Raw genomic sequence first — 22,706 nt, forward strand, 5'->3', positions numbered from 1 at the left:
AAGCAGTCACTCTAGCTCTAAGGACCAAGGGCCTCCCTATCTCCCGCTGGCAGGAAGTCCTCTCGGATGTGCTCCATTCGATACGGTCGCTATTGTGTACGGCCACTAATACCACGCCCCATGAACGAATGTTTGTCTTTCCCCGGAAATCCACCTCAGGCGTATCCATGCCATCATGGCTCTCCACCCCAGGTCCGGTACTCGTGCGAAGGCATGTGAGGGGCCACAAGACGGACCCTCTTGTGGAGCCAGTACACCTACTCCATGCCAACCCCCAATACGCATATGTCCGGCACGCCGACGGAAGGGAGGACACCGTGTCCATAAAAGACGTCGCCCCAGCCGGCATCGACAACAACCACGGCAATAGCGGCAACGACAATCACAGCAACTCTTACCCACCCACTACCCTTTCATCACCCCCGGAAGAACACCGACCAACGGCACCCCCACCAACTACCCCTTCAACAACCCTGGCGGCACCCCCGGCAGAGACCCAGGAGGCTACCGGGGACACCCAGCCGACACCCGCGGCACCGCAACAGCCACGTCGGTCGCAGAGGACTATCAAACCCCCGAACAGACTAAATCTATAGAAGGGGTGAATGTGATGAAATATTCCATTCACCACTGCCTGTGACTGAGATCGGCTTCAGTGTCATTTCCCTTCCCCCAGACCTCATTGTATTGTGTACTGGAATGTGCTGTATTGTATACTGGAATGTGCTGGAATGTGCTGTCTGTAGGGCTCCGCCCATACCTGGCCCCGCTTGTAAGCTGGTTCAGTCTGGCCTCAGTCTCCAGAAGGAAGACATCTCTCTCTCTTACGTGTTACGTTCTAAGTTAATAAAAGCCTTGTTTTTGTTCTGCTAACTTCGAGTCTCGGAATTATTGAGGCACATCATGCAGTGTGTACCATGTACTGCAGCAACTCACTAAGGCTTCTTCAACAGCACCTCCAAAACCCGCGACCTCTATCACCTAGAAGGACCTACGTATTTTACAGAAGCACTTTGAATAGAAGTGGTTGTGTTCTGGCTCTCAGTGTCATGGAGCCCACACTATTTACAATGCAGGTGGATTTCAGAGTACTGGCAGCAGCAGGTTAACATCAGTGCATGCCAAGAGCTCTGGCTCTGACTCTCTCCTCCTCACAATAGTAACACACTTGGAAATCTGAACCAAAAACAAAGAATTCTGGAAACACTCAGCAGGTCAGGCAGCATCTGTGGAGAGAACGAAGGAGTTCATGTCTCGGGATCCGACCCTTTGTCAAAACTGGAAGGTATTACCGATGAGTACCATTTAAAAAGGAACAGAACAAAGGGGAAGGGGAGGGAAATACACACACCCATACACGTACACATACACATATTCACAGATATATACGGACACACACTTACACTTGCACTCACGTACACATACGCACTCACGCACACATACATGTACACGCACATGCACAGATACATACTCACGCTCACACACACATGCACACATAAACACACACACATATGGATGCACACATACACACACACACACATATAGATGCACACATACACACATATGGATGCACACATACACACACATATGGATGCACACATACACACACACACACATGGATGCACACATACACACACATATGGATGCACACATACACACACACACATATATGGATGCACACATACACACACATATGGATGCACACATACACACACACACATATGGATGCACACACACACACACACATGGATGCACACACACACACATGGATGCACACATACACACACACACATATAGATGCACACATACACACACACACATATGGATGCACACATACACACACACACAGATGCACACATACACACACACACATATGGATGCACACATACACACACACACACATATGGATGCACACATACACACACACACACATATGGATGCACACATACACACACACACACATATGGATGCACACATACACACACATATGGATGCACACACACGGATGCACACACATGGATGCACACATACACACACATATGGATGCACACATACACACACACACATATATGGATGCACACATACACACACATATGGATGCACACATACACACACACACATATGGATGCACACACACACACACACATGGATGCACACACACACACATGGATGCACACATACACACACACACATATAGATGCACACATACACACACACACATATGGATGCACACATACACACACACACAGATGCACACATACACACACACACATATGGATGCACACATACACACACACACACATATGGATGCACACATACACACACACACACATATGGATGCACACATACACACACACACACATATGGATGCACACATACACACACACATATGGATGCACACACACGGATGCACACACACACACACACATGGATGCACACATACACACACACACATATAGATGCACACATACACACACACATGGATGCACACATACACACACACACATGGATGCACACATACACACACACACATATGGATGCACACATACACACACACACATATGGATGCACACATACACACACACACATAGATGCACACATACACACACACACACATATGGATGCACACATACACACACACATATGGATGCACACATACACACACACACATATGGATGCACACACACACACACACACATATGGATGCACACATACACACACACACACACACATGGATGCACACATACACACACACACACATATGGATGCACACATACACACACACACATATGGATGCACACATACACACACACATGGATGCACACATACACACACACACATATGGATGCACACATACACACACACACATATGGATGCACACATACACACACATGGATGCACACATACACACACACGCATATGGATGCACACATACACACACACACATATGGATGCACACATATATGGATGCACACATACACACACACACATATAGATGCACACATACACACACACATATATGCATGCATGAATACACGGGGGCCGGGGGAATTCTGTTTCCCAGGTGCTGATCTGCTTTTTCTCTTTTCAGCATTTGTGAGCCTACAATGTGTTCCCAGCAATTTTCTGTTACATTTCAGATCTCTTGTACCTGCAGGGCTTTTTTTCTTTTCACATTTTCTCTCCTTTTTCTTGTGTGGGCCTATTCACCGTCCTATTTATTTGCAAGTTCTTTTGCTCTTTTAAATTCTTTCCGTTTCCTCACTGAGGTGACCTTTAACATCATCTGACAGAGTCCTGATTTTCCATGAAGCTGTTTGCAGGTTGTTCAACCCATGTGTCTGAGCGATCTGTTTCCTGTTTTCTTTTCTTTTCTTGTCATGACTAAAGTTTCCAGTTCTGACAGAGTTACACCTGAAACTTTAAGCTGTCTTTTCTCTTTTCCAGGTGCCGACGGACCTGCTGTGTAATTCCAGCCTTTTCCGATTTTGCTTCAGATTTTCAGTATTGGCAGTTTTTCTTGTTGGTACCAGTTGAAGGTTTGTCTTGTAACTTACTGCTTCCTGCCAGATTCTTGTGGATCACATGGTTCCATCCTGTAATAGAATGTAGCCAAAGTGGAAGGTGTGGGGCATTTATAGTTACAGGGGTAACTCTGAGTATTGACCTATGGATTATGTTCTACGTATTTCAACAGAACTTTACGGTCCATGTTACCGGGAAGCAGCCCCAGGATGACGACGACCTTACATTCCGCATCTACTCTAAACCTGGAAGCCCGGAAGCATTTCTGACACCTGCTGTAAGTTAATGCCAAAAATTAAGTGACCAGTGAAGTATGAGCGGATCGTAGAATGATACGGCACAGAAGGAGGCCATTTGGCCTATCGTGCCTGTGCTGGAATGCACTGAACTGAAACGAAGGTTAATGGATAGACAGCCAGTTTAGAGAATTTGCAAGAGTTGGAGAAACTGTACAGTGTAATTGTTTCCCCCCCCCAAGCCTGAATTTCTATTTCTTCCATCTTTTTTGGTACATTGGTGTCATGTGCACAGATGGACATTCCAGTATCGTGCTGATATTAACACAGTCAATTAAACATCCTCACTGTGCCAGTCTCCCTCTCTCGCTCTCACTAACACGCACACTGGCAATCTCAAACTGCATTGATTGCAATATCAAACTGTCAGTAAGGCACAGGCATTCTAGCTTCAAAGTACCACTAATAGAGATACTGAAACATCAAACTGTTGTGAGCATAGATACTGTTGCCACACAACAACAACTTGCATTTATATAGAGCCTTTAATGTTGAAAACTGTACCATGGTGTTTCACAGAAATATAATCAGACAGATATTCACTGCACCCAATTGTGATTGGGAGAGGGAGTGAAGCATCGATCGGGAGAGGGAGAGAGGAGCAATCTGGAGGGGGGAAGAGTGAGGGAGGGAGTGATTGGGAATGGGAGGGAGTGAGGGGGCGAGGGAGTGATCAGGGGAGGGAAGGGGTGACTGGCAGCTGCCCATGCTTTAAGTTGGAGCAGGAAGGAGCCCTCCTTTTAAACCTTCCCTTTTTGCTGGCGGCCTGCAGCCGTCCCTTTATTCGCTGGGTTGACTGCATGTAGACCTGGTTTTCCTGAACGTTGCCGGCCCGGTAACGGCCACATTCAGAGCAGGCCAATTTTACAAAAAAGATCTCGAACAGGCATTTGCCAATGCAAAGGTGCTAATGCCTGTTTTAGGCGTGGCCCATTAAAGCCTCTTTTGACCCCTATACCAATATGGCAGCTGGCACACTGATGGTGTGGAATATTGGACACTTTTTGGTATCCGCTTTACGCCTGTAAAATGGGTGCAGCATTATTGAATTTTTCGGCCTTAGTCTTGACTTTCTGTTGTGCAATGCCAGGGAATATTGAATATCTTTAATCATTACTTTATCTTTAATTTATCGTGTATGTCACATGCGACGTAGCAACATTATCAATTAACACAGCAAATCCCTACATTACAGAACTTGGGAAGATAAAATGGGCAACAATATTGGCAAACGAAAGTTATAGAACAGGAGTCTAAAAAGATAGTTAAACATAAAGTGAGAGGAAATCCTATTAAAATAATAATAATAATAAACTTTATTGTCATTGTTAGTGCACAAGTGCAGTACAACGAAATGTAGGCTTGCGGCTCCCGAGAGTGTACATTTAGATTAAGACATTTAAACATTCAACATTCATTTGGCTTGTAATACATTAACATAAACATAACCATAATAAAGTGCATTGGCAGATGTGCAGGCTTTAGAGTTTATTTGTGGAGTTCAGTAGGATGACAGCACTGGGAAAGAAGCTGTTCCTAAATCTGGTCATTCGGGTGCGAATGCATCTGTAGCGTCTCCCAGATGGCAGGAGGGCGAACAGACTGTGGCTGGGGTGGGTAGGGTCTTTGATGATGGTCCGTGACCTCCGTAAACAGCGTTTCTGGTATATGTGCTCTATGGTTGGTAGCCGGGTGCCGGTAATGCGTTGGGCAGTTTTGACTACCCGCTGCAGGGCTTTCCGGTCATAGTAGCTACAGCTGCCATACCATACTGTGAGAAAGTTAGAGAGGATCAGGGGTGACAGGTTACATCCCTTCAGCCTCCTTAGGAAATATAGGCGCTGCTGGGCCTTCTTCACCAGAGAGGAGGTATTGAGGGACCAGGAGAGGTCTGCCGTGATGTGGACTCCGAGAAACTTAAAGCTGTCCACCCTTTCCACCACAGCCCCATGGATGTGGATGGGGGTGTGACTTCCGCCTTTAGACTTCCTGAAGTTCACAATGATTTCTTTGGTTTTCTTGATGTTAAGGGCCAGGTTGTTATCGGCGCACCACTTCACGAGATGCTGGACCTCCTCCCTGTAGGCTGACTCATCGTTGTTGGTGATCTGGCCTACTACCGTGGTATCATCCGCAAACTTGATGATGGTGTTGGAACCATGAACAGCCACGCAGTCGTGGGTGAAGAGGGAGTAGAGGAGGGGGCTCAGCACACATCCTTGTGGGGCCCCCGTGTTTAGGGTCGGGGGGGGGGGGAGGTGTGGTTACCTAATTTGACAGACTGGGGTCTGTTTGTTAGGAAGTCCAGGGTCCAGTTGCAGAGGGAAGTGTTCAGGCCAAGAGTGTGGAGTTTGGTGGCCAGCTTGTTGGAGACGATAGTGTTGAATGCTGAGCTGTAGTCTATGAACAGCATTCTGATGTAGGTCTCTTTACCATCTAAGTGATTCAGTGCAGAGTGTAGAGCAGTTGTGATTGCATCCTCCGTTGATCTGTTTGCACGATAGGCAAACTGGTGTTGGTCAAGAGAGGCGGGAACACTGGCTTTGATGTGAGCCAGGACCAGTCTCTCGAAACACTTCATTATGATGGGTGTGAGTGCGACAGGTCGATAGTCGTTCAGGCACGTCACAGCCGTTTGCTTTGGCACAGGAATAATGGTAGCGGTCTTGAAGCATGTAGGGACTACTGCCTGGGCCAATGACAGATTGAAGATGGCGGTGAAGACATCAGCCAGCTGATCAGCACATTCCTTGAGTACCCGTCCAGGGATGCTATCCGGTCCAGCAGCCTTTCATGTGTTCACTCCGCGTAGAACACCCCTTACTTCGGAGGTCGACAGAGTGAGCACCTGGTCTTTCGGGGGTGGCAAGGCTTTGGTAGCCGGCTCCCTGTTGTCCCTGTCGAAGCGAGCATAGAAGTTGTTAAGCTCCTCCGGAAGGGAGGCATCGCTAACCGGGGGGCTGGTGTTTTTGCTCTTGTAGTCAGTGATGGACTGGATGCCTTGCCACATGCGCCGGGGGTCCGAGTTGTTGTGGAAATGATCCTCTATCCGCAGTGTCTGTTTCCTTTTGGCAGTCCTGATACCCTTTTTTAGGTTGGTCCTAGCTGCACTGTAAGCCGCCGCGTCGCCAGATTTAAATGCTGCGTCGCGTGCTTTCAACAGCGAGCGGACCTCTCCGTTTATCCAGGGTTTCTGGTTGGGGTATGTCCTGATATTTTTATGGGTCGTGACGACCTCGACGCAACTGTTAATGTAGAATAGCACTGTGGATGCGTATTCCTCAATGTCATTATGGGCAAACATGCCCCAATCAGTGCGTTCGAAGCAATCCTGAAGCTCCGAGACTGCCCCCCCTGGCCATACCTTCACTGATCTCACTGATGTTCTCACTCTTTTGATGAGCGGTTTGTATGGCGGGGCTAGAAACAGGGAGAGGTGGTCAGACTTCCCAAGGTGGGGCAGGGAATGGCCTTATAGGCATCTACAATGCTCGTGTAGACTTGATCCTGTGTGTTCTCCCCTCTTGTGGGGCAGGAAACATTCTGGTGGAATTTCGGTAGTACAGTTTTTAGGTTTATGTGATTGAAGTCCCCCGCGACGATAAAAGCTCCGTCTGGGTGCGCAGTTTGTTGTTCGCTGATGGCCCTGTAGAGGTCCTTCAGTGCTGGTTTGGCATTAGCGTGTGGTGGGATGTAGACCGCAGTGATGATAACAGCCGTGAATTCCCGAGGCAGATAGAAGGGTCTGCACCTTACCATGAGGAATTCCAAATCAGCCGAACAGGATCTATCGATTATGTCCGTGTTAGTGCACCAGGCATTGTTAGTGTAAATGCACAAACCGCCTCCCTTGCTCTTACCGGAGTCTGCAGTTCTGTCGGCGCGGAAGACCGTGCGTCCTTCTAGCTGGATGGTGGTGTCAGGGATGCTGTTGTTCAACCAGGTCTCCGTGAAGATCACGGTGCAGCATTCCTTTGTCCTTTTCTGTGAGGAGAGATTTAACTTTTTTGAGTTAAACTGTCTGTACAGCAATGCACACAGTGTCCAAAATAAAACAGGGGAGCTGGAGGCAGTCATGCGTTGGGAGGAACCAGACATTGTAGGCATTACTGAGACATGGCTACAGAAAAATCAGGACTGGGAATTAAACATTGCAGGGTATAACATATTTTAAAAAGATAGAGAGGGAAAAAAGGGAGATGGAGTAGCTGTACTTATTAGGGATAACATAATGGCAGTAGAAAAAAGTGACACAGATATCAGCAAGACAAAGATAGAATCTATATGGATAGAGATAAAAGATAATAAAGGACCAATCACACTAATAGGCTACAGACCACCTAATAGTGGAAGGGAGGTGAAGGAAGAAGTATGCAGACAAATTAGGGAAATGAGTAAAAAACATAGAATAATAATCATGGGGGATTTCAACTACCCCGATATTAATTGGACAGAAGAGGTAGGTAAAGGGGATAAGGGAATGGAGTTCCTACAATGTGTACAGGACTCCTTTCTAACCCAATATGTAAAAAGCCCAACAAGGGAGGATTTGCTATTGGATCTAGTAATGGGGAATGAGCCAGAGCAGATAAGAGAAGTAAAAGTAGGGGAACATCGAGGCAATAGTGACCATAATATAATACGCTTTAAGATGACAATAGAGAAGGATGTAAGAATGACAAAAACCAGGTTAATAGATTGGAGAAAAGCTGATTTTATGGGGCTGAGAGTAGAACTTGGGAAGATAAAATGGGCAACAATATTGGCAAACAACGATGTAGAATGACGATGGGAAACATTTAAAACGGTGTTCAACAGAGTGCAGGAAAAATATATTCCGCTAAAAGGAAAGAACAAACTAAACACTAATGAGACTCCATGGATGAATAAAGACATAAGGAAACAATTGAGGGTAAGGAAAGAGGCATACATTAAGTACATAGATAGCAGTGGGGTAGAGGAACAAAGGGATCTCGGAGTACAAATACACAAATCACTAAAGGTTGCACCACAGGTTAGCAAGGCCATAAAAAATGCAAACCAAGCACTAGGGTTTATTTCTAGAGAGATAGAATTGAAAAGTAGGGAAGTTATGCTAACCCTATATCGAACCTTGGTTAGACCACACTTGGAGTACTGCATGCAGTTCTGGTTGTCATATTATAAAAAGGATATAGAGACACTGGAGAGGGTGCAGAGAAGATTTACAAGGATGATACCAGAAATGCGAGGGTATACATATCAGGAAAGGATGAACAGGCTGGGTCTCTTTTCTCTTGAAAATAGAAGGCTGAGGGGTGACCTAATAGAGGTCTTTAAAATTATGAAAAATTTTGATAGAGTGGATACAGAGAGAATGTTTCCACTTGTGGGGAAGAGCATAACTAGAGGCCATCAATATAAGATAGTCACCAAGAAGACATCCTTGTTCCTGTACTCGAACCCTCTTGCTACGAAGGCCAACATACCATTTGCCTTAAAACATAAGAACATAAGAAATAGGAGCAGGAGTAGGCCAATCGGCCCCTTGAGCCTGCTCCGCCATTCAATAAGATCATGGTTGATCTGATCCTAACCGCCAATCCACTATCACAGAACCATCTCCTGAATCTAACAGAATTAGACGCACGAAATAGGAGCAGGATCAGGCTACACGGCCCCTGGGCCCGCTCCGCTACCCACCGGGCCATGACCGATCCAAACCTAGTCTCATGTCCAAATTCCTGCCCGCTCCCCGTAACCCTTAATTCCCTTTACTTCTAGGAAACTGTCTATTTCTGTTTTAAATTTATGTAATGATGTAGCTTCTACAGCTTTTTGGGGCAGCATATTCCATGGACCTACCACCCTCTGAGTGAAGTAGTTCCTCCTCATCTCAGTTTTGAAAGAGCAGCCCCTTATTCTAAGACTATGCCCCCTAGTTCTAGTTTCACCCATCATCGGGAACATCCTCCCCGCATCCACCCGATCCAACCCCTTCACAATCTTATATGTTTCAATAAGATCGCCTCTCATTCTTCTGAACTCCAATGAGTAGAGTCCCAATCTACTCAACCTCTCCTCATATGTCCATCCCCTCATCCCCGGGATTAACCGAGTGAACCTTCTTTGTACTGACTCGAGAGCAAGTATGTCTTTTCTTAAGTATGGACACCAAAACTGTACGCAGTATTCCAGGTGCGGTCTCACCAATACCTTGTACAACTGAAGCAATACCTCCCTATTTTTATATTCTATCCCCCTAGCAATGAAAGCCAACATTCCATTGGCCTTCTTAATCACTTGCTGCACCTGCATACTAACCTTTTGAGTTTCGTGCACCAGGACCCCCAGATCCCTTTGTACGACAGTACTTTCCAGTTTCTTGCCATTAAGATAATAACTTGCTCTACGATTTTTCCTGCCAAAGTGCATAACCTCACACTTTCCAGTATTGTATTCCATCTGCCAAATCTCTGCCCACTTACTTAGCCTGTCTATGTCCCCTTGCAGGTTTTTTATGTCCTCCTCACTCACTACTTTCCCTCCCATCTTCGTATCATCTGCAAACTTTGATATGTTACACTCGGTCCCCTCCTCCAAATCGTTAATATAGATTGTAAAGAGTTGGGGACCCAGCACTGACCCCTGCGGAACACCACTAGTTACTGATTGCCAGTCTGAGAATGAACCATTTATCCAAACTCTCTGCCTTCTGTTAGATAGCCAATCCTCTATCCATGCCAGAATATTAACCGCCTGCTACACCTGCATGCTTACCTTCAGCGACTGGTGCACAAGAACACCCAGGTCTCTTTGCACTTCCCCTTCTCCCAATCTATTGCCATTCAAGTTTGGCCAGTGGCTGAGGCTTTACGTACCTGGCACCTTGATGGAGGGTTTATTGCCTTTGTGGCCCAATGATGACCACGTCACCTTCACGGCACAGAATGCCCAGCTGATGAATTGTTTCCAGCTGAATAATTATGTTACCTGACTGCAAACTCCAACCTGGATGTCTGTCATTTCAAACCTGCAATGTGCAGCTGGTGGGAGGCAAGATCTCTCGGCACTGTCGCACCATCTGGAACAGCAATCCCTTCTTCTTTTTGTGGCGTTCGGTCACTCTGTGATGGAATCTACACCTGCTGATAATTAATACAAGATTATTTCTAACATATTTAACAGTAATCTGCATAGTTTTTCTAATCCATTCTCATAAAGTAGTAAAAATGAGCAACTTCTGTTATCTAGTCCCTTTATAATCCTAAAAACGGTAATCCTATCGCCTCTCCACGGTCTCATTTCCAATGAGAACATGCCCAATTTACGTAATCGCTCCTCATAATCCCATCCCTCCATCCCCTCAATCATTCTGGTTGCTGTCTTCTGTATCCTTTCAATAGCTGTACTGTGATGTACTTTTGTACTGTGCATTCGAAGTGCGGTCACACAATGATTTATATAGTGGCAGGATTACCTCATTATTTTGGCTCAATATTGACCTTTTAATACATCAGGTTTGCTTTACTCACTGCCACTGAGCATTGCTGCGATAGCTTCAATTTATTGTCACTGTAGAGCAAACTGTACCAAGGGTAGCACGGTGGCATAGTGGTTAGCACTGTTGCCTCACAGCGCCAGAGACCTGGGTTCGAATCTGGCCTCGGGCGACTGTCTGTGTGGAGTTTGCACATTCTCCCCGTGTTTGCGTGGGTTTTCTCCGGGTGCTCCGGTTTCCTCCCACAGTCCAAAGATGTGCGGGTTAGGTTGATTGGCTATGATAAATTGACCCTTAGTGTTAGGGGGATTAAATAGGTGGGGTTACAGGGATAGGGTGGGATGTGTGTTGGGGTTGCAGGGATAGGGTGGGATGTGTGTTGGGGTTACGGGGATCGGGTGGGATATGTGTCGGTGCAGGCTCGATGGGCCGAAATGGCCTCTATCTGCACTGTGGGGTTTCTGTGATTCTGTGATTCTGTGACATGTGAATAAACATTTAAAATTCTTTATTAACCCTCCGGGATCTCTGCACTCCCCCAATTCTGGCATCTTGTGTATCTGCAATTTTAATCGCTCCACCACAGGCATCCGTGCCTTCAGCTGCCTGGTCCCTAAGCTTTGGAATTCCACCCCTAAACACCTCTGCCTCTCCTCCTTTAAGACGATCCTTAAAACCTACCTCTGACCAACCTGTTCTAACATAAGAAATAGGAGCAGGAGTAGGCATACGGCCCCTCGAGCCTGCTCCGCCATTCAATAAGATCATGGCTGATCTTCGACCTCAACTCCACTTTCACACCTGATCTCCATATCCCTTGATTCCCCTAGAGTCCAAAAATCTATCGATCTCAGCTTTGAATATACTCAAAGACTCAGCATTCACAGCCCTCTGGGGCAGAGAATTCCAAAGATTCACAACACCCTGAGTGAAGAAATTCCTCCTCACCTCGGTTTTAAATGGCCGACCCCTTATCCTGAGACTATGCCCCCTAGTTCTAGACACTCCAGCCAGGGGAAAACAACCTCTCAGCGTCTACCCTGTCAATCTCCTTCAGAATCTTGTATGTTTCAAGGAGATCACCTCTCATTCTTCTAAACTCCAGAGAGTATCGGCCCATTCTACACAATCTCTCATCATAGGACAGCCCTCTCATCCCAGGAATCAATCTAGTGAATCTTTGTTGCACCGCCTCCAAGGCAAGTATATCCTTCCTTAGATAAGGAGACCAAAACTGTGCCCAGTACTCCAGGTGTGGTCTCACCAAGGCCCTGTACAATTGTAGAAAGACTTCCTCACTCTTATACTCCAACCCCCTTGCAATAAAGGCCAACATGCCATTTGCCTTCCTTATTGCTTGCTGTACCTGCATGCTAGCTTTCTGTGCTTCTTGCACGAGGACACCCAAATCTCTCTGAAGACCAACATTTGAAAGTTTCTCACCATTTAAAAAATATTCTGTTTTTCTAAAGTGAATAACCTCACATTTTCCCACATTATACTCCATCTGCCACCTTACTGCCCACTCACTCAGTCTATCTTTGCAGACTCTTTGGGCTAGATTTTACTTACCGAGATGAGTTGGGGGCGGGACTACTGCCTTCTGGGTTCTAGTCCCTCCCGCAGCGACGTCTGATGAACAGACGCTACTTTGCCCTGATTGGCCTTGTTAAGCCCGCCCTGCAGGCTTGCCGGCCAATTAAGGGAAAGCTGGTGTCAGATGACATCAGTTGCACAAACACTTCACAGCTTGTCACCTACAGAAACATCTAACCACATTAAAAATTACTTTCCCAACATTTCTTTACCTCTGATACTAACCATTATCCCATTGCATACTTCACACCACTTCTACAGAATCCAAACACCAACATAACAACAGACCCACCGCGTGCCTCACTTACCCTGGCGGGGTTCCCCGATGTCGGGAAGCCTGCAGCAGCAGTCGAAAAATTGGGAAAAGCCTCTTAACTGCCTGTTAACTACCTGCAGTTAAGAGGCTATAATCCTCTTCCCGCCACTAGGAGTCGGGTCCCTGCGCAAATCCGGGACCCGACACCCAGGAAGATTGGTTGGAGGTGGGTTGGGAGCGGGTTCGGGACCCGCTCCCATTCTTTTTGACTTTCCCAGCAGTCCCACCTCCAAACCCGCCTCCTCAGTGCTGGTAAAATCCAACCCTTTGTGTTCTCCTCATCAGCTTACAGTCCCACCTAGCTTTGTATCGTCAGCAAACTTGGATACATTACACTCGGTCCCTTCATCTAGGTCATGAATATAGATTGTAAATAGCTGAGGCCCCAACACTGATCCTTGCGGCACACCACTAGTTACAGCCTGCCAACCTGAAAAAAATCTGTTTATCCCTACTCTCTGTTTTCTGTCCGTTAACCAATCCTCTCTCCATGCTACTATATTACCCCCAACCCCATGAGCCCTAATCTTGTGTAATAACCTTTTATGTGGCACCTTATTGAATACCTTTTGGAAATCCAAATATACTACATCCACTGGTTTCCCTTTATCTACTCTGCTAGTTACATCCTCAAAAAACTCTAATAAATTTGTCACACATGATTTCCTTTTCATAAAACCATGTTGACTCTGCCTGATGATGTTATGATTTTCTAGTACGATACGGTCTCCTCTACATTGGGGAGACCAAACGCAGATTGGGTGACCGCTTTGCGGAACACCTCCGTTCAGTCCGTAAGGGTGACCCCGAGCTTCCGGTCGCTTGTCATTTTAATTCACCGCCCCATTCCCACTCGGACCTCACTGTCCTTGGCCTCTTGCATTGTTCCACGGAAGCTCACCGTAAACTCGAGGAACAACCTCATCTTCCGATTAGGCACTTTGCAGCCTTCCGGACTCAACATCGAGTTCAACAATTTCAGATCATAACCTCGGCCCCTATTACATTTTTACTTGTGTTTTTTTTCCCCCACCCCTTTGTTTTGGGTTTTCCCTCCCCCCCCCCCCATTCCTCTTTTTTTCACATGGCAGCTATCTCTCATTCTGCCAGTACATTTCACACCTAATCCGAGCCGTCTTTTGTCTCTTTACTAGTCCGATCACCATCTCGTCTGGTTTTGAATACCTCTTAATGTCTATTCACTTCTTTTGTTCCCTCCCCAGCCCTCCTTTCGATCTATTTCATTTCCTTTCCAGTTTTGAAGAAGGGTTTCGACCCGAAACGTTGACTCTAATTTCTCTCCACGGATGTTGCCTGGCCTGCTGAGTTTTTCCAGCATTTTCTGTTGTTATTTATGATTTTCTAAGTGCCATGATGCCACTTCCTTAACAATGAATTCCAGCATTTTCCTGAGGACTGATGTCAGGCAAACTGGCCTGTAGTTCCCTGTTTTTTCTCTCCCTCCTTTCTTGAATAGCGGTGTTACATTTGCGACCTTCCAATCTGCTGGGACCATTCTAGAATCTAGGGAATTTTGGAAGATCAAAACCAATGCATCCACTATCTCTTCAGCCACCACTTTTAGAACCCGAGGATGTAGGCCGTCAGGTCCAGGGGATTGGTTGGCTTTTAGTCCCATTAGTTTCTCTAGTACTTTTTCTATACTTATATCAATTATGTTAAGTTCCTCACCCTCATTAGACCCTTGGTTCCCCACCATTTTTGGTCTGCTTTTTGTGTCTTCTACTGAGAAGACAGATACAAAATATTTGTTTAACATTTCTGCCATTTCCTTATTCCCCATAATAATTTCTCTTGTCTCTAAGGGACCAACGTTTACTTTTGCTACTCTCTTTTTTACATACTTGTAGAAGCTCTTACAATCTGCTTTTATATTTCTTGCTATTTTTCTCTCATTCTATTTTTTCCCTTTTTATCAATTTTTTGGTCATCCTTTGCTGGAGCCTAACGTGGCTTGGTGTCAAATTGTTTGATAGCATGCCTATGAAGCACCTTGGGACATTTTCCCACGTTAAAGGCGCTTTTGACCCAGGGAGTGGCATTCATTGTTTCAGCTGAGTTGGGCTTTGGAGGCCATGCCATGTGAGAAGGATTCAAACGTCAAACCGCTGGCTTTTGTTCTGATTTCTGTATTCAGCTCTATCTATGTGTGTGAACCTTACTTTTTTCAAACCCTTCAATACGTAAACCAAAGTACAGATCTATTCTACAGATGCTCATATAGGTTCATGTAGAACTGAGCCAGAAACCACATCTCAGGAAAATTGTGAGAACCAACGCATGCCACAAGTCAGATTGCTGTGCCTGGCTGCATCTTGCAGAATGCAAGCATACATCTGTTGCAGTTACAGTGAGAATTGTCACTCCCTGCTCTAGGAACTGAGGGCAAATTATTGACCTGGTTAGGAAATTGGCTGAGCGGCAGGAAACCGGCAGTAGGGATAATGGGCAGGTACTCTAATTAGCAGGATGACACTAGTGGTGTCCCGCAGGGATCGGTGTTGGGGCCTCAACTATTCACCGTATTTATTTACAACTTATAGAATTAATGCCACTCCCTCGGCAATAAGGGACATAAACTTCAATAACTGATGCCATTCCCTGGGTCATAAGGGACATAAACTTCACAGAAACATAGAAGATAGGAGCAGGAGTAGGCCATTTGGCCCCTCGAGCCTGCTCCGCCATTCAATGAGATCATGGCTGATCATCCAAACTCAGTACCCTGTCCCTGCTTTCTCCCATATCCCTTGATCCCTTTAGCCTTAAGAAATATATCTAACTCCTTCTTGAATATATTTAATGAATTGGGCTCAACTGCCTTCTGTGGTAGAAAATTCCACAGGTTCACCACTGTCTGGGTGAAGAAATTCCTCCTCATCTCTGTCCTAAATGGCTTACCCCTTATCTTTAGACTGTGACCCCTGGTTCTGGACTCCCCCGCCATCGGGAACATCCTTCCTGCATCTAGTCTGTCTAGTCCTGTTAGAATTTTATAAGTTTCAATGAGATTGTTGAGTCTGAGTGTCCCAGATATGCTTATTCTAAATCACTGGACACAGACAACAAGAATAACTTAAACAGGTCTTTACTAATCGAAGGTCAGGGCTGAACTGCTTAGCAAATTACTACACAGAGTTTATATACCGGTGTGGTCACCACCGGTACTACAATATACAGTAGCCAAGAGAAAGTAGTCCATCTCTTAAGGTAGTCTCTTAAGGTGGTACAGGTTACATACACCAGAATTCCTCCCTTTTTAGCTTAACAGTGTACATCCCAATTTAAACAGAACATGGATAACATATATACAACTTCATGCAAAACTGTTCAAAGATTCAGTCTCTGAGGAGGCCTCCTGATCCGAGTTGGATAACGCCTTTCAGGGGTCTCTGATTCTCGTTGCTGAGGTGACTCATCTAGTTGATCTCTTATGGATTGGACATCATCAGATACATTGGCGTCTGAGGTAGATGCTTCAGGTTCACTAACTTCTTCCACTGGTGTCTCTGTCGTAGTCATGGGTTCGACCCTTGTTCTCGATTCTACAAGTTGGTCAGTATGACGTCGTATTACGTTTTCACCAATATCTACCGTGTACATCAGGGGTCCTTGTCTGGCACGAATTGTTCCAGATTGCCATTTCTCATTCTTATAGTCCCGGGCTAACACTGGTTGTCCTATTTCGAAACTCCGAGTGGTCTTGTTATTTATATACTGGAACTGTTTGTTTTCGACTTCCCTCCGCACATTTGGTTTTAACAAGTCCAACCTGGACCGCAACCTCCTGTTATAGAACATCATGGCAGGGCTTTGATTTGTCACTGCATGAGTGGCGTTTCGATATGCCATTAGGAAATTGTCCACCTTGTGTTGTAGTGGAATCTGGTCTTCGCTCATGGCCTTTATCGCCTTTTTGAACGTTTGTACAAATCTCTCGGCCAACCCATTTGTAGCCGGATGATATGGGGCAGAGGTATAATGTTTCACCCCATTCTTCTTCATGAATTTCTGGAATTCTTCTGACACGAACTGCGGTCCATTGTCTGAACATATTTGTTCTGGCAATCCATTTCTTGCGAATATCGTTCTTAGAACTGCGATCGTCTTTTCCGAGGTAGTGGTCGCCATCTTAATCACTTCTGGCCATTTAGAATGTGCGTCTACCGCAATTAAAAACATGGAGTCCATGAATGGACCTGCGAAGTCAGTATGTACACGTTGCCATGGGGTTAAAGGCCATTCCCATGGATGCAGCGGTGCAATTGGAGGTGCATTTTGAACTTTTTGGCACCCTGAGCAGCTTTTAGTCAGATCCTCTATTTGTTGGTCGATACCTGGCCACCACACATAAGCCCTAGCAAGGCTTTTCATCTTGACTCCCCCCAGATGACCTTCATGCAGTTCCTTTAGAACTCTCTCCCTTAATTTAGGAGGAATTATCACCCTTGTTCCATACATCAATGTTCCTTGACAGACGGACAGCTGTTCTCGTCTGGCTGAGAATGCCGGTAACAGTGGTTCACCATGAGCTGGCCATCCCTTCACTCTCAATTCGTAGACCCGAGACAATGTCGGGTCGTTCCTGGTTTCTCTCTCAATACTTGCATTGGTGACTGGTAAACATTCGATAATGGTCGAGTGAAATAACTCAACAGGGTCAACTGTCGGTGCCTCTTCCGCTGTAGGTAGTGGCAGGCGTGACAGCCCATCAGCATTACCATGTTGCTTTGTACCTTTGAATTCGATCTGATATTGATGTGCCCCTAGGAAATGGGACCATCTCTGGAGCCTCTGCGCTGTCATCACCGAAACACCCTTCTTAGGGTTAAAAATGGAAACCAACGGCTGGTGGTCTGTCAGCAGCGTAAACTTTTGCCCTTGCAGGTAATGATTAAATTTTTTTACTCCCCACACAAGGCTGAGAGCCTCCCTATCTATCTGAGCATAGTTACGCTCAGCGGAGGTCAATGATCTGGATGCGAACGCGACTGGTATTTCCAAGCCATTTGGCAACTTATGTGAGAGCACTGCCCCAATACCATATGGAGAAGCATCACAAGCCAAACGAATAGGCAGCGTTGGGTTAAAGTGAGCCAACACTTCCTTAGAGGTGATCAATGCCTTGCTTTTGTGAAAGGCCCGCTTACAGTCCTCGCTCCACTTCCATGGCACTCCCTTCTGCAAAAGAGCATTCAGCGGGTGTAGCACCGTGGATAAACTTGGCAGAAACTTATGGTAATAGTTAATCAACCCTAGGAACGACCTCAACTGGGATACATTTTCCGGAGCGGGAGCCTTCACAACAGCTTCGATCTTGTCAGGTGACTTGTGAAGCCCCTCCTGGTCAATGACGTGACCACAGTACGAGATTTACTTCTGAAAGAACTCACATTTCTGGCGATTAACTCGAAGTCCATATTCTTTCAATCTGGTGAGCACCTGTTCCAAATTTGTAAGGTGTTCCTCATCATCATCTCCTGTAATCAGAATGTCGTCCAGGTAGCATTGTGTGCCTGGAATTCCCTGTAATACCTGCTCCATGGCCCTTTGCCAAATCGCTGGAGCCGATGCCACTCCAAAAACCAGTCTATTATACCGATATAAGCCCTTATGCGTGTTGATCGTGAGATACTGGCGTGACACTTCATCAACTTCCATCTGTAAGTACGCCTGCGCCAGGTCTATCTTGGTGAAGTGTTTCCCGCCAGACAACGAAGCGAAGATATCCTCAATCCGTGGAAGCGGATATTGCACCGTGTGAAGCACCGGATTAACAGTGATCTTTAAATCGCCACAGATGCGAACCTTCCCCGGTTCCCCCGGCTTGTTACTCGATGAACGCTTCATGACGGGAACAATGGGCGTAGCCCATTCACTCCAGTCCACCTTTGACAGTACTCCGGAACGTTCTAGTCCCTCCAGCTCAGCTTCCACAGCAGGTCGTATCGCATAAGGTACCGGTCTAGCTTTGAAAAATTTCGGGTTTGCATGTTCTTCAACCTTGATGTTTGCCGTAATTCCTTTCAGTGTTCCCAGTCCCTGCTGGAACACCTCTTTAGCATCGTCCAATATTCTGGACAGTCGTTTAGGTTTGACATCGTCCTTTTTACCGGAATCTACAGTTAGTGCTTTTAAGGAATGCCAGTCCATATTTATTCTCCTGATCCATTCCCGTCCCAGTAGTGGTGGACCTCCCTCAGGTAACACATATAAGTCCATTCCTCGGCTTCCTTTACCCTTGTGGACCACCTTTACCTTTATCTTTCCGATGGGGCCTACTCTTTGCCCCGTGTATGTTTTCAATACAATCTCCGTATCCCTTAGGGGAATGTGTGGAAATAACCTTTTGTAATCTTGCTTATTCATGACCGTCAATGCCGATCCAGTGTCCAATTCCATCTTCACTTGGACTCCTGCTATCTGAAGTGTGACCCAGATAGTTTGGTGGTCTGCTGTGTGATGCGCTATCAATAACTCAAAAGACTGAGATTAAGCGAGTAATTAACAGGCTTTTATTAACAAGAGAATGAAGGTGTGCCTCGAGTGGTCGACCGGTCCAGAATACAAAGGGGCTGTGGAGCAGTCACCTTTATACCTGGATTCGTGGGAGGAGTCAGCCGAGGCATGTACACAGTGGAATACAAACAGTGGTTTACCACATTCACCCCTTGTTTAAAATTGAATCCGGCGGGGTGAAGTGTATTAAAAGTGAGTGTATTGGAGTCTCTCCGGAGGTCTTGTCTGCTGCTGTGATCGACGTGGCGACGGCAGGGGTAGTGAAGCTTCCGGCGTCGAGTCCCGCGTAGGCTGGGGCACTGGTGTGTAGTCCTCGTAGATGTCGAGCGGGTCGCGGGGCCCAGGCCTGCCGTCTGCTGGGGCTGGATATCGGATCGTGGGGCGGGGTGGTGGTGGGTAGTGGGTTACTGCGGCCCCCGAGGGTGCGAGGTCTCTTATGGAGACTGTGTCCTCCCGCCCGTCCGGGTATGCAATGTAAGCATACTGGAGGTTGGCGTGGAGGAGGTCGACCCTCTCGACCAGGGGGTCCGTTTTATGGGTCCTCACGTGTCTTCTCAGTAGGACCGGCCCTGGGGACGTCAGCCATGGCGGTAGCGATGTCCCCGATGTGGACTTCCTTGGGAAGACAAACATTTTCTCATGAGGGGTGGCGTTAGTGGCAGTGCAGAGCAGTGACCGAATAGAGTGGAGCGCATCGGGGAGCACATCCTGCCAGCGGGAGGTCGGAAGGCCCCTAGACTTTAAGGCTAGCAGGGCGGCCTTCCAAACTGTCGCATTCTCTCTTTCCACCTGTCCGTTCCCCCGGGGGTTATAACTGGTGGTCCTGCTTGTGGCAATACCCCTAGCTAGCAGGTACTGACGGAGTTCGTCGCTCATAAACGATGAGCCCCGGTCGCTATGGATATAGCTGGGGAAACCGAACAGGGTGAAGAGGTCGTTCAGACATTTAATGACCGTGGCACTGGTCATGTCCGGGCAGGGGATGGCGAATGGGAAACGGGAGTACTCATCAATAATATTGAGGAAGTACACATTGTGATCGGAGGAGGGGAGAGGCCCTTAAAATCAACGCTCAGGCGCTCGAAGGGGCGAGTGGCTTTTATCAGGTGAGCCCTGTCTGGTCTATAAAAGTGCGGTTTGCACTCAGCGCAGACTTGGCAGTTCCTGGTCATGGTCCTGACCTCCTCAATGGAGTAAGGCAGGTTGCGGGCCTTGATGAAGTGGAAGAACCTGGTGACCCCCGGGTGGCAGAGGTCATTGTAGAGGGCCCGCAGTCTATCGATCTGCGCGCTGGCGCAGGTGCCACGCGATAGAGCATCTGGGGGTTCATTGAGTCCCGGGCCGGTACAAGATCTCGTAATTGTAGGTGGAAAGTTCGATTCTCCACCTCAAGATCTTGTCGTTTTTGATTTTGCCCCTCTGCTTGTTGTTAAACATGAAAGCAACTGAACGCTGGTCAGTGAGCAGGGTAAATCATTTTCCGGCCAGGTAGTGCCTCCAATGACGCACAGCCTCCACAATAGCCTGGGCCTCCTTCTCAACAGCGGAGTGTCTGGTCTCCGGGCCCTGGAGGGTTCGTGAAAAGAAGGCCACGGGTCTCCCCGCCTGATTGAGGGTAGCGGCCAGGGCAAAGTCGGACGCGTCGCTTTCCACCTGGAAGGGGATGGATTCGTCCACTGCGTGCATGGTGGCTTTGGCAATGTCTTCCTTGATACGGTGGAAGGCTAAGCGGGCCTCTGCCGTCACGGGAAAAGAGGTGGACTTGATCAGCGGACGGGCCTTGTCCGCATAGTAGGGGACCCACTGGGCGTAATAAGAGAAAAACCCTAGGCACCTCTTCAGGGCCTTGCGGCAGTGGGGCAGTGGGAGTTCCATAAGGGGACGCATCCGGTCGGGGTCGGGGCCGATGACTCCGTGTTCCACAACACAGCCAAGGATGGCGAGGCGAGTTGTGCGGAATATGCACTTCTCCTTGTTATACGTCAGGTTGAGGAGTTTGGCGGTGCAGAGGAATTTTTCGAGGTTTGCGTCATGGTCCTGCAAGTCATGGCCGCAGATGGTCACATTGTCCAGATATGGGAAAGTGGCCTGCAACGCATTTTGATCGACCATCCGGTCCATCTCCCTTTGGAAGACGGAGACCCCGTTGGTGACGCCAAAGGGAACCCTAAGGAAGTGATAGAGGCGGCCGTTTGCCTCAAAGGCAGTATACTGGCGGTCCTCAGGGCGGATAGGGAGCTGGTGGTACGCTGATTTCGGGTCAATGGTCGAGAAGATGCGGTACTGCGCGATCTGTATGACCATATCAGCTATGCGGGGGAGTGGGTAAGCGTCCAGCAGGGTGTAGCGATTTATTGTCTGGCTGTAGTCGATGACCAGGCGCTGCTTCTCGCCGGTCTTAACGACCACAACCTGGGCTCGCCAGGGGCTGGTGCTGCCCTCAATAATCCCTTCCTTCAGGAGCCGCTCCACTTCGGTTTTAATGAAAACCCTGTCCCCGGCACTGTATCGCCTGCTCTTTGTGGCGATGGGCTTACAGTCGGGGGTGAGGTTAGCAAACAGTGGGGGGGGGGGTGACTCTGAGTGTGGAGAGGTTGCACCTGGTGCGCGGCGGGCAATTTGGAAGCTGCTGGCTGCGGTCTGTGAGTGGGGGTAGGGGTCCACCGTACGCCATCGTAACACTTTTAAGGTGGCACTGAAAATCTAACCCCAGTAGAACGGCAGCGCAGAGGTCGGGCAGGACCAGAAGTTTAAAATTATCGTACACAGTCCTGTCTACTACGAGTGTCACCACGCAGTAGCCGCCAATGTCCGCCGACTGGGACTCAGAGGCCATAGAAATCCGCTGGTGCGCAGGCAGGACTGGGAGAGAGCAACGCCGCACCGTGTCGGGGTGGATGAAGCTCTCCGTGCTCCCAGAGTCAAAAAGGCAGATTGTTTCGTGACCATTTAC

The 22,706-nt window shown here is 47.4% G+C and overlaps 1 protein-coding gene across 1 annotated transcript in view; it reads left to right on the plus strand.

Annotated features, from left to right (window-relative positions):
* The first annotated feature begins 3,676 nt into the window (after positions 1–3,676).
* The window catches only part of LOC147113185 (uncharacterized), a 145,295-nt gene continuing 126,265 nt past the window's right edge, over positions 3,677–22,706 (plus strand). The window contains exon 1 of the mRNA XM_085998255.1: positions 3,677–3,802. Coding sequence (XP_085854381.1) covers positions 3,677–3,802 — 126 coding nt within the window. The remainder of the gene's footprint in view (positions 3,803–22,706) is intronic.

This window comes from Somniosus microcephalus, chromosome 9 (assembly GCF_052327205.1).
Source record: "Somniosus microcephalus isolate GS21.2 chromosome 9, FLI_Smic_1.0, whole genome shotgun sequence".
NCBI lineage: Eukaryota > Metazoa > Chordata > Chondrichthyes > Squaliformes > Somniosidae > Somniosus > Somniosus microcephalus.